Source organism: Parasteatoda tepidariorum, chromosome 1, assembly GCF_982258835.1.
Source record: "Parasteatoda tepidariorum strain Cologne lab strain chromosome 1, Ptep-v5.0, whole genome shotgun sequence".
NCBI lineage: Eukaryota > Metazoa > Arthropoda > Arachnida > Araneae > Theridiidae > Parasteatoda > Parasteatoda tepidariorum.
In genome coordinates this window covers 42,518,630-42,530,873 of record NC_141755.1, presented here as the reverse complement: position 1 = coordinate 42,530,873, position 12,244 = coordinate 42,518,630, and the positions used below count along the sequence as shown (strand labels likewise).

The 12,244-nt window shown below is 28.0% G+C and overlaps 1 protein-coding gene across 5 annotated transcripts in view; it reads left to right on the top strand.

The window, feature by feature from the left end:
* The window catches only part of rg (A kinase anchor protein rugose), a 244,306-nt gene extending 232,603 nt beyond the window's left edge, over positions 1 to 11,703 (top strand). For all 5 annotated transcript variants that reach the window (XM_087162540.1, XM_087162543.1, XM_087162539.1 and 2 more), the window contains 10 exons: positions 2,485 to 2,579; positions 2,721 to 2,810; positions 3,448 to 3,625; positions 4,752 to 4,832; positions 6,003 to 6,158; positions 6,973 to 7,149; positions 8,666 to 8,764; positions 8,924 to 9,120; positions 9,550 to 9,701; positions 10,973 to 11,703. In XM_087162540.1, the coding sequence (XP_087018666.1) occupies positions 2,485 to 2,579; positions 2,721 to 2,810; positions 3,448 to 3,625; positions 4,752 to 4,832; positions 6,003 to 6,158; positions 6,973 to 7,149; positions 8,666 to 8,764; positions 8,924 to 9,120; positions 9,550 to 9,701; positions 10,973 to 11,063 (1,316 nt within the window). In that variant the 3' untranslated portion in view covers positions 11,064 to 11,703. The remainder of the gene's footprint in view (positions 1 to 2,484; positions 2,580 to 2,720; positions 2,811 to 3,447; positions 3,626 to 4,751; positions 4,833 to 6,002; positions 6,159 to 6,972; positions 7,150 to 8,665; positions 8,765 to 8,923; positions 9,121 to 9,549; positions 9,702 to 10,972) is intronic.
* Positions 11,704 to 12,244: the final 541 nt, after the last annotated feature.

Below are 12,244 nucleotides of genomic sequence, written 5' to 3'. Positions count from 1 at the left end.
ATATTTCCCAAACTGTCCCCAATAGCACATTGCAAAACTCTAGTGTGATGTAAATTAAATACTAATATTACTACCATGTTGGATTCAATATTTTGGAAAATAAGAATAAAATCTATATATGTATATTTTTTTAAAACATTGCATATATATATAGATATATATACATATACAGTCAGACCTCGATATAAGGTCGTCCGAAAATAAGGTCACTTTTCCAAAGTCCCGCCTTACTGAATAGGAATTCTTTGTTACAGATTATCAGATATATGGTCAAGTTTTAAAAATCGTTATAGCTTATAAGGTAATTTTTATCTGAGGCGAAGGAAGCTCTGTTCTAACAAAATCTTATTTAACTTCTGTACAAGGCAATTACCCCTCTCAAGTTCTAAGAAAATGTTGCAGCCAACGAACAAGCTACAATTTCTGAAATTGTTTCACAAGTTGTGGACAGTGATTACAATGACAGTGATCCTGAGACTGTAGCTGTAACCCAAGTGGAAGCCTTCAATGCAATACAAAGCCTTCAATGTTATACAAATTTTTTTTACAAACCATGAGTTAGCTGAGGAACATTTTGAGAAGTTACAAAGGCTAGAAAACATTGTTCGAAAAATGAAACCAAAAACGAGACAGACCTGCATAAATGATTATTTTAAATAAGGTAAGATGTAATGTATGTATGTACACTTTGAGGAAATTTATAAACAGCTTTATTTTAAATTAAAAAAAATTTCTGAAAATCTAACTAACTTTAATTCTTTACTAATTCTGTTAAAATTTGCTGACTTAAATATTTAATTTATGGCCGATCGTTTTCGTTTTAATTTTATTCTTAAAAAGTTATAATGTGTACTATTTACATGCTTAGTTACGAACTGCTAATGAATCGGTTAAAAGGTCACCCCGCTTATAAGGTCACTTTTGCAATGTCCCTTAAGGTGACCATATATCGAGGTCTGACTGTATATATATATACTAGTTTATTAGTTTTTTTATATAGTAATGCATAGTAACAGGAAATTAACTAAATATTATGTATGATTTCAATTAGCATTCACATGGGTCAGTATCCTCATGCTTAACCACTAACCACTTTTTTTCATATTGCATTTAAATATATTGCGCACACTCAGGGTTAGCAAAAATCATGATTTGTTTTACATTAAAATAAGATATTTTATTGTTTTTTTAATGATGCAAATTAAAACTTTTAAGAATATATTAATAATATTTAATACTACTTGAAAATATTATTAACTGAAATATTTAATATTTCTACCTAAAATAGATGTAATTATTTTACTAACAAATCACTGAAAAATTAAAAATATAGTTGATTTTATTGAAGCTCAAAACTTTTCTGAATTTATAAAGATAAAGACCTAATTTGTCAGATGAAAGTAAATTAAGTTAGATCAAAAAACCAAAAGAAAAAAATAAATTCTGAACTACTCTTGCAAGAACAAGTCTTTTCTTCATTATCTGTATACACAAACTATGTGTTTAATAAGTTTTAAAAGTTTTCGCAGTTACAGGAACATAAAACTAAAGAAATGATTTTAATTTTAATATAAATAAACTATTTACTTGGAATTCTAAAGCATCTATTTAAATGCCATTATTAATCAAATGAAAAGAATCTGTAGTAATGTTTGTTTATTTAAGAAAAAAATAGACAAATTCTATCAAAGTTTGATAAAAAAAAAAAACAGTGGATATCAATGAAAAGAATGGAAAGTAATTAAATTCTATGTAAAATCATTGAGTTAATTGTATGTTATTATTAATAAATTTATTAAAAACCTCTTTGTTAATTTATATTATTACCATGTGCAAATCTAATTCAGGCAAATCATGTTTCTCTTTCTCTCTCTCTCTTTTTTTTAAAAAAAAATAAACATTGATTTTCCAAAAATCATTAAAATTGTATAATTCAATATCAACTTTATCAATTATAAACTTCTTTGAATTATCCTGTATAATATTATTACCTAGCTCACATCCATTTTCGGGCCAATCCTTGGTATCTAACAAATCAAATAAGCTTCAGTACTGCAGTAAGAGCATGCCATAAAACGAAATCCCTCTATTTATACTTTTGTTTTCATATTTTGTAATCTGGCAGTCGTATTACAAAAAGATTTTAAATAATTCTTGAAAGTTTCCCGTACATGTAAGTTCATTTGAATTCACAACTCGCTTTATAGACTTAGTTTTGTGTTTTGTCCTGTTTTTTCTTTACATTTTATTTTCTGTTTTTTTTTATGGGATGTACTTTTTACTTAATGTGCTCTATTTTGTTTCAATTTTTTTTTAGTGCTCCTGACATACATGCTTCATATATATATATATATATATATATATATATATATATATATATATATATATGGTGTTGTCTAATAAATTTTTTAATGATAGATTAAATGCTTTGCTTGAATTAAATGTTTGATTTGAATTGGTAGACAGTAATGATTTTTTTTTCAGGACCTGAAGCTGTCAGAGCGACAAATGTCTTTTATTATTTAACTTATGAAGGAAGTGTTGATCTTGAAAACATGAAGGATCAAGTGATGAAAGAGGTGAGTAATTTTGTTTCTAATTTTCTATTGTCAGTTAATTATGCCTAATTGAAATTAAATACCTTTTAGTAAGCATGAGTAAAACTTAATTTTCATTTTTAAAACAAACCTTTTAGTCATTGTATTATATTCCTGTTTTAGGCAATTGAAAATCAAATTAGAAACTTTGGGCAAACACCTTCACAATTACTAATGGAACCTCATCCACCAAGAAGCTCAGCTATGCACATTGTGAGTAAAACAATTGCATATATTTTTGTTGTTGTTTAAATTGGCTGAATTATGAATCACTCTATGAAAATTTTAACTCGTAGCATTTGTTTTTGACTAGTGCTTTATCATTTTCTGAAACTTTCTAATATTTATAATTTTACTTAATATTAAATAATTGAACTTGATAATCTATTCATAATTCATTCTTAAACGTGTTTCTTGCCAACATAGATATATCCAAATTTGATTTTTTCATCCCTAAAAGTCTTAGCTTGAAGTCTTAAGACAATATCAGTTAGAGATTAATAAAATGCTCTTTTAGTTCCAGTCTTTTCAATTAATTAGTCAATATCCATAAATTTTATTTATTTTATTGATTTATAGATATATTAGTCATTTAAATTTCCTTAACTTTAATCTATTATTTAATAATAAGTGATTTTTTTTCATTTCATTCATATTTTAATTATTTGTTACGTTTGTGCAGGTTACGGATTAAAAACTTATTATTACTAATAAAATAAAAAATAATTTTTTTATTTTATTTTTTTGAAAATTTGAAATTAAAGGAATTGGAGAAAATTCTATCTGTCAGTAATGTTTTTTTTTATCTTCACTTTATAACCATCATGATAATGTCTCTTTTTGAAAATAGAGCCCTATGATGTTTTCTCCCATTACTGAAGAAGTGTGCATGATAATGAAGTTCTTGTCTAACTCTCCAGTTTGTCATATATCGGCTAACACCTATCCACAGCTCCCTTTGCCATCTGTTGTTACAATATCTTGCAATCAAAATTTTGCTGTTAATAGGTGGAACCCTTGCTTCTCTGGTATGTTTCTGCACCCTTCATAAAATTGCTTTCGGAAATAAACGGGCCATCTAAGTTTTATAAATAAAATAAAATGGAATATTTTTTTTAATAGGAAAATGTAAAGGTTCTCTTCAGAACACATTCCTTATCAATGGTAAATGCGATAATTCAAATATATATATATATATATATATATATATATATATATATATATATATATATATATATGTATATATATATATATATATATATATATATATATATATATATTATATAATATATATATAATATATATATATAATATATATATTTATTATAACAATCAGGGTTTCTTTAATTTTAATTAAGGAATTGTCTTTAACAGTAACAAAATGAAATTTTGTAAAATTTAGCAGATGATTCTATCAATTCAATTTTTTCAAAAATGCTGCTAACCATACTATTGTCTTGTGCTATGTGTTAACTAATTGTATTAATGAAAAATTTAAATTGACAGAATATTTAAAAATAATTATTATTCCTATAGAGACATTTCATATGTTTGATTGTTGTTTAAGATGAAAATAATTTTATTAACTATTTTGGTTGTTAGAATATTGAAATAAAATTTTTATAGAATTTTTTTATTTATCTAAAAAAAAACACTGTTTAAACTTGAGACTTCTGTTTTGTTGAAAAAGTGTTATCTAATGTTCTGTCCATTAGGCTAATTGTTAGCCATTAGCCTGACTGCCCAGATAACTACAAAACAACAAAATGAAACTTTTTTAGTTTTTCTTTTAATCTCATAAAGAACATATGATTCAAATTTTAGTTCTCCAACTTCATTATAAGTTGGAGAATTAGTGATGAATCTGTGAAGTCTTTTATCTGTAGTTTTCTTATGAATTTCTTTTAGAAGACTTAACTCCAAAACTTAATGATCGAAGTTTTCCTCCTATAGATTCTAATAATTTCTTTTAAATATGATCTGATGTGTCTATTATTAATCAATTACAGAACTTGAGTTAAAATGTCAGCTTGAAATTATTATTCATTTATAACTTTGATTGCACATTATAAGGGTAAATTAAACTTCCATGTAGTCGATTGTGTTGTAATAAAAAGTTTTTATTTTTATAATTATTTTAATTTGTTGCTGTAGGTCCCCTGCATCAACCTCCATATTCTGACAATTCTCAAACTTCTCCTTCTCAATTACCACTTGCCATGGATCCTCTTCTCAGTGAGTTGTCTAAAGTTCTTTTATGCATTTTGTAAAACTTTTTGTAAAAAAAACCTTGTATAATCTAGTTTTGCTGTTATAGTTAATATTATGTATTGAATGTTCAGGGCCGGCGCTAAGGATTTCGATTTATCAGCCAATAAATTAGCCAAACATCCGAAGTATTTGCCAATTTTCAAAAGTCTTCGCCCAATGCAAAACATAACAATTTTCATGGTGCATAGCGTTTTTAAAAAGTGCTTATTTTCGATATTTGTTTTTTAAAAGCCCTTAAAGGTGCTTCTTTTCATTGGGCGTTTTTGAGAAGTGCTTAATTTTCCCTTTTCGAAAACATGATTTTTCTTTCTTTACTGTGTCAATTTTCGCCATGTGTTATATAAAAGCGAGCTTTTCGCATTTTTCTATTCAAGGTTTTCACAATTTTTTGACCCACAATCTATTTTGGCATCCCAGCGGTACATAGTGTATGAAAGAGCCAACCATTTTACATGTTTCACGAAATAATTACGAGCCGACATATGCGTCTATTGAGCTGAGTTGGGTGAAATTCTTGCATTCTCATGTGCAACTCTGTTGCATTTTGCAAGATATTCTCAATTTCAGGCTTCATTTCCCACCCTCTGATATTGAACTGAAAAACCTCTTGATCTTTTTATAATGGCTAATATAATCAAGAAAAGAGTTCTTTCTCAGGATGTGGTTATTTTATCATGATCATTGTTTTATTATGATCATTAGTATATGATGCTTAATATATTTTTTGAGTGCTTAAAAAGTACTTTAAAGGTGTTTATTTTTTGTTAAAAGATTTGACTACGCACCCTGATTTTTTATGATTATTTTTTCCCATCAAAAACTATTTTATGGTAATTTGTTTCAAGCTTATATTATTTGGACCCAATTCTAATCTGTTATGTGGCACATTAACCGAAAATTATTGTAATCAAATAAATAACAAATACTGATTTGTTTAGAAATTTTTTTTAATGTAATTTTGAGGAGTGAGTTAAATATATTTTTTCTTTCTAAAGTAAAAAATCATTTGCCAAAGCGCAATTTTATTTGTCATATTTGCGATATTATGGTATTTGGCGAGGTGGCGAATGACTAGTGTAGGCCGTGTGTGTTACTTAATGCAAATTATCATAATGAGTTGTTTCCTTGTTTTAGTTATGAATGTTGCCCCATACAAGAGACACTTGGGTGATAACTTTAGTCAGAGAGTCAAAATGCGATCGTGCTGTTTCGTTACAACTGTAGATAGCAGGTTTCTCATAGCATGTGGATTTTGGGATAATAGCTTCAGAGTATTCTCGACAGAATCTGGTATGTATTAACATTGAAATTGTGATATGTTTCAGAAATTCTTATTCTGTGTATTGTTTGAAAAACAAGACCAAATGTTCCATTCTAAATTATTAAATATTTTTGTTCACAAGGAATGAAGTCCTTTATCTAACATAGTTAGACTATTAATGTATACAGGTAACACTAATTGGTTAAAAGCCAAAATGTATCTATCGAAAAGGAGCGAAACAAAAATTTCCTCATAAACTTGACATTCAGCAATGGACAAAATCTCAAAACTGTTGATTTTTTTTTCTTGCTTTTGAAATTAAATTTTACACATCAAAGTATATGTTACACATAAAAATATTGTTAAATAACTATGTATTTTGTGAAATTATATGCTTATAAAAACTACGATACCTATTCTTTCCACTGTAATGCTGTTATGCGAAATAAACAGTTAATGTTGTAATGAAGCATTAGTTTTGAAAATTTCGCTAACAAAACAAAAACAATACATAAAGAGCTGAATCGTTTAATCAATAACTTATACAATTTTAGTGTAGTTGGGATTTTCTTCAACTGATTTTAAAAAAAGTAGCTCAATATAGTTAATATGGTTTTGGCACAGATTGTCAAAGCAAGATGGAATGAAATTTCTGTAAAGTTTAATAATGAACTTTGTAGGCTTTCTCTTTCACGCATATTTGTAACTGCTTGTCATAATTCTCTAACTATGTTAGATATAGAGACCCTAACCAGCTGGTTGGATTAAGTTTTTTAAGTGCTACGGGGCCAACATTGCTGGCTCCTCCAATCAACTGTAATTTAGTGACTTTTTCTTTTGCAGCAAAAATTGTCCAAATTGTGTATGGTCACTTTGGGGTTGTGACCTGCTTAGCTCGATCTGAATGCAACATCACTTCTGACTGTTACATTGCATCTGGTTCTGAAGACTGCACTATTCTGTTGTGGCATTGGAATGCTCGAACACAGTGTATTGCAGGAGATCTTTTGAACTGTCCAGGTACATTGATTATATACTTAAAGAATTTTTCCAAATAATGTGGGGTAAAATTTAAATTTTTTGTACAAATAATTTTTAAATATTTTCTTTTAGAAGCATGTCAATAATGAGATAAAATTCGCATTTTGAATAGCTTATTATCTTTTTTTTCTATTGAGTACCTTTATTGTATATATGTTATACAATCAAATTATATATCCACTAATTGTATGTATATGTAACCGTAAATGAGTGAAATTGGTGGTTGTTGACTTCCACCGTTGAATGTTGACAATCACATAGTCGCTTTGGTAAATGTCCAAAATATATACTAGGTCTAGTTAAGTGCCACTGCCCGGTATACATTTGCCAGGTATGCCCTTCATCAATATTTTTTAAGGTAAAACACCCAGTATGCATTTAACCTCTACTCCGAACATATCAGATGTAGCAAATCGGATAAAACAAATGTTTCGGACATTTACGAAAGCGACTATGTGATTGTTGACATTCAAAGGTGAAAGTCAATTTCGGTCATTCACAGTAACATATGTCATACTTTGCTCAACAATAAAGGTAGGAAATTTTCTCACAACATTGTTTTATGTTTTCGAAGCACCCAGTATACATTTAACCTCTACTCCGAATATATCAGATGTAGCAAATCGGATAAAACAAATGTTTCGGACATTTACGAAAGCGACTATGTGATTGTTGACATTCAAAGGTGAAAGTCAATTTCGGTCATTCACAGTAACATATGTCATACTTTGCTCAACAATGAAAGTAGGAAATTTTCTCACAACATTGTTTTATGTTTTCGCTTGAAAGTACTGTTTTGAAACAAAATAAGGTATGTCAAAATATGTATTTTGTTTGTAAAGTATTTTGTAGCTATTCATCATTTGAGTTAAATTGAAGCACTATTTCTGAAGAAAAATGTTAAACAGTTTACTTTTATCACCAAATTACCACACCCTTTAAGTCAAGATTTATTTTTACGTTATAAAAAGACATTTAGAGAGCAATATTTTGGGTTAATTCTTTTGCTTCAAAAATTCTAACAAATTACCTCTTTTTAAATTTGAAACATTGTTACAAAATGCGAAATATACAATCTATGAAATTATTATAGCGTGATGATTTTAGAATTAACTTCGTCATGAATGTAAGGTGTGTTTAAATGCAAGTTTTTAACTTCTGGTCTGGTTTTTGGTTTTGGAATAATTACTATTATAATTGGAATAATAATAATAATTAAATAATTAGAATTTGGAATAGTAATTTAAGTAAATAGTAAATTAAGAATAAAATTAGCAATTGTAAACTGAAATAGTTAAAGTAATAAAATGATCAAATGTTTTATTAAATATCAACAAAAAAAAAAAATCCAAATAACAAATTAAATTTGAGAATGAAGTTGGAGAGATGGTGACTGGCTATATCGATAAATTTTTATTATTTATCGAACTTAATCATATATATAATTTTTTATAACTATTTTATACTCATTGATGTTATATTGTTGTACTTTTAGATATTCCAACACCTAGAGCAACGCTTACTGGGCATGAAAGTGAAGTTACCTGTATAGTTGTATCTGCAGAACTTGGTCTAGTTGTGAGTGGCTCTAAAGGTAAACATGTTTGTTGTAACTGTAAAACTGCCAGCTTATAGTTACAAACTTTTGCTCAAATTTATTTTCATATCTTTTCTGATTGTCTGTGTTTAATTTAATGATTGATATAATAATAATTTTCATAAATATCTTATTTCCCCTCTTTCTTTCTTCTAGATGGACCTGTTTTGGTCCATACTACAAATGGGGATTTGTTGAGGTCACTTGAAGCTCCTGAAAATTTCCGTTCTCCTGAACTGTGTGCACTTTGTAGAGAAGGCTTGGTTGTTGTTTGTTATGACCAGTGCAATGTTTGTTGTTTTACAATTAATGGTCGCAGACTTCGAAGTGACACCCACCATCATTCTATACAGGTATTACACAAAATATGTACTAATCAATGAATGAAACTGATTTACACAAATTCAGAAAAAGACGAAATAAGAAGTCAAAATGGAAAAGGGCTAAAAGCAGCTAAAACCAAATTTCGCCTTATTTTAATAATTTAGAAAGTTAGAAACACAAATCAAGCAGAAAATGAATTCTTCATATTCTTTGTTTTCTGCTTGATTTGTGTTTCTAACTTTCTGAATTATTAACAAAATATGTACATAATATATATTGCTCCTCAAATTTTTTTTTTTGTATTCAAAGCGGAAAAAGTTGTGAAATTTGTATATTTTCTTTTTTATTCATCCTTTCATTATAAATGCGTTATAGAAAAGTAGTGATGAGCTTAACGGCCAAAAATATGCAGGCATGAGCATATTTTCATATTTATAATATATTTCTTTTTTTTAAAGTGCTTAGCAATGAGCAGAGACGGAGAGTACATGATGACAGGCAGTGACAAAGGTGTTGTTGAAGTCTGGCGAACTTTCAATCTTGCGTTGCTGTATGCTTTCTCGACATGTGATAGTGGTGTGAGGTCCTTGGCACTCTCCCATGATCAGAAGTGAGTATCTTAAGCATTTATTTAAGTCATGCAGGTACAAGAAATTTATCAGACACAGAGAATTTCTATCTAAACATCAATATCTATTTCCTGAATACCAATTTAATTTAGACATATTTTGAAAACTACAGACCCAGATTCTTTACTACGTTAAAAATCCACCACAATATAGAAAATGAAAATTTTACATCAATTCAGCATTACTTTATGTTGTGTCTGTTATTATAAACTTGGCATTGTTGATTCTCCTACATGCAGGCAGCTTCTGCCTTTTATAATAATGTCTCGCTTTTTTTTTTAAATGATCAAATTTATTTTGTATTTACAAATTTGCCCTAACCTACAATTTAATGATTTTTTTTTAAAATTACTCCCAATTTGCTACATTTTATCAATTAAATTAAGAATATCAAATGCTCTGATCTACGGATGTTACTAACGACTTAATTATTACGACATAATTTATTTTATATACAAAATAAATTTGGTCTCTTTGTTTGCACCTATAAGGATGATTTCTGTCAGCAGGGAACAGAATTATCAAATGCAACATCATACGTCTTCAATTAACGTCATATTTTCTTAAAATTTCATTTATTTTTAAATTAGAGACAATTATAATAATCTATTTTACACTGTTGGAATTCACCTTTGATAAATTGAATGTGGGTTTAAGTAGAACTGTCACTTGTACTTCTATGCTGATTGCTATAATTTTTTGATGTTTGTCATGCATTTTAGGTTGTTTCTTATTTCTCATTAAAATGAGTTTAAGACATCTTTCGTGTCTATGACCTTTTAAGTTCTAATTTGTATCTAGTTGTCACCAGCATATCAATCTTTGTAATCATAGTGTGTGATCACCATGAAGCGTCGTTATTTTCACCTTTTGGAAAAAAGCGTGTGGCAAGCCTATTCAAAAATTTATATTAGGCACATTACAAACACAGTGAAAATTTTATTTTTGTTGATATTATTATCAAATTATTCATGTCTATCATTTTAAATTGAATTTTAAATTATTGTTTTGAAATCTGCCAAAATTTTTAAATGACTGCCCCAATCAGTTTATAAAGTGCTGATAATTGATGTTTCAGTGTTAATGAAAACTACTGCTTTTAACACTCAATTGCCATCACCAGTTAAAATATTGAATGAATATATCCATCATGTACTCAAATTTTAGTATAAACTATGTTGTTGCTCTTTTTTATATTATTCTTTATAGAACTTAAAAAGTAAACAAAATTAATGGACTTTTATTTTTTTAGATTCCTCCTAGCCGGTTTATCTAATGGCTCAGTGACTGTATTCTATATTGACTTCAATCGCTGGCACCACGAGTTCCAGCAGCGGTACTAAATTTGAAAGGGCTGCGACCTTGGTTTGCCCTTCAAAATATTGTAAACATAAACTGTTGTTAATATCGTCGCTCTTAACAGTCCATGTGGGTAGCAACCACAAAAACGGCTAAGTGCGGCTCATTATTTTCATCTAGAAACCGGCCATGCAAGAACACGATGCTGTTATGCACTCATTTTACAGATAATCGGAACGACCTATTATTAAAAAAAATGTTAAATGTAAATCATTGACTCTGAATCATTCCAAAGGAAGTATTGTTTTTTTTTCTGCTTTAGATATGTTTTTATGTTTGTTTGCACTTATTTTATTGAAGTGAGCTGGCGCATAAAAAAAAATGAGCTCCAGCACAGTCCCTAGGTGCATTTGTAGTGTTGTACTTAAAAGTTGTTGTACAGATAGAACTCTGAACGTCCACAGCGCGAGGCCCTCCAGTTGTACATATAAATATATTTAAAAAAAAGTACATAGAGTTGTCAATGTTTTTTGACACTTTCTGCCAATTACAAGGTGTTGCAATTTTCTTGATAGTCTTTTATCCCTTTCACTAAATTTTGACTTCAGGGGTGTTCTTATACGCTGACAAAGATTTGCTTTGCCTAGAGAATTCAGAAACTTGCTTTTGGATTACAAATTTAAATTTTTTTTTTTGGCAAAATTGTCCTTTATTTGAGTATTTTATTTTATTTTAATATTATCATATAAATGCTATATTTATTATGTATTTTATTTATTGTCGTATTTTTGTTTTTACTTTACATTTTATGGTGCATAAAATATTTAAGAATTTAAAAAAGTATTTATGGTTTTTCTTTAAGTTGTAATTGTTATTGTTTCGAAAAATTAGAGATATTTATTCATACTTAAAAGATTTACTTTTGATTTTAAGTATTTATTTAAAAGTTTAGCTCTTTGAATATAGTTTAAAATTATTAATGTTAGTAAAGAATATTTAATGGTTATTTTGTTAGGAAAGGTTTTGGTTTAGAATGTCATAATAAATTTAAGCATATTTTGAGTTCGGCATTTCTATAATAACTTAAGAAAAAATAAAATTATCTTAATTGGTTTAATTTTGCAAAGTATATGTCATCAAAATATATAGGTATATGTTTATCAAAAATGCTTATGAAAGTATAGAAAATTCTATAGAAACTAGTATATGCTGTTGTGCATTTGTG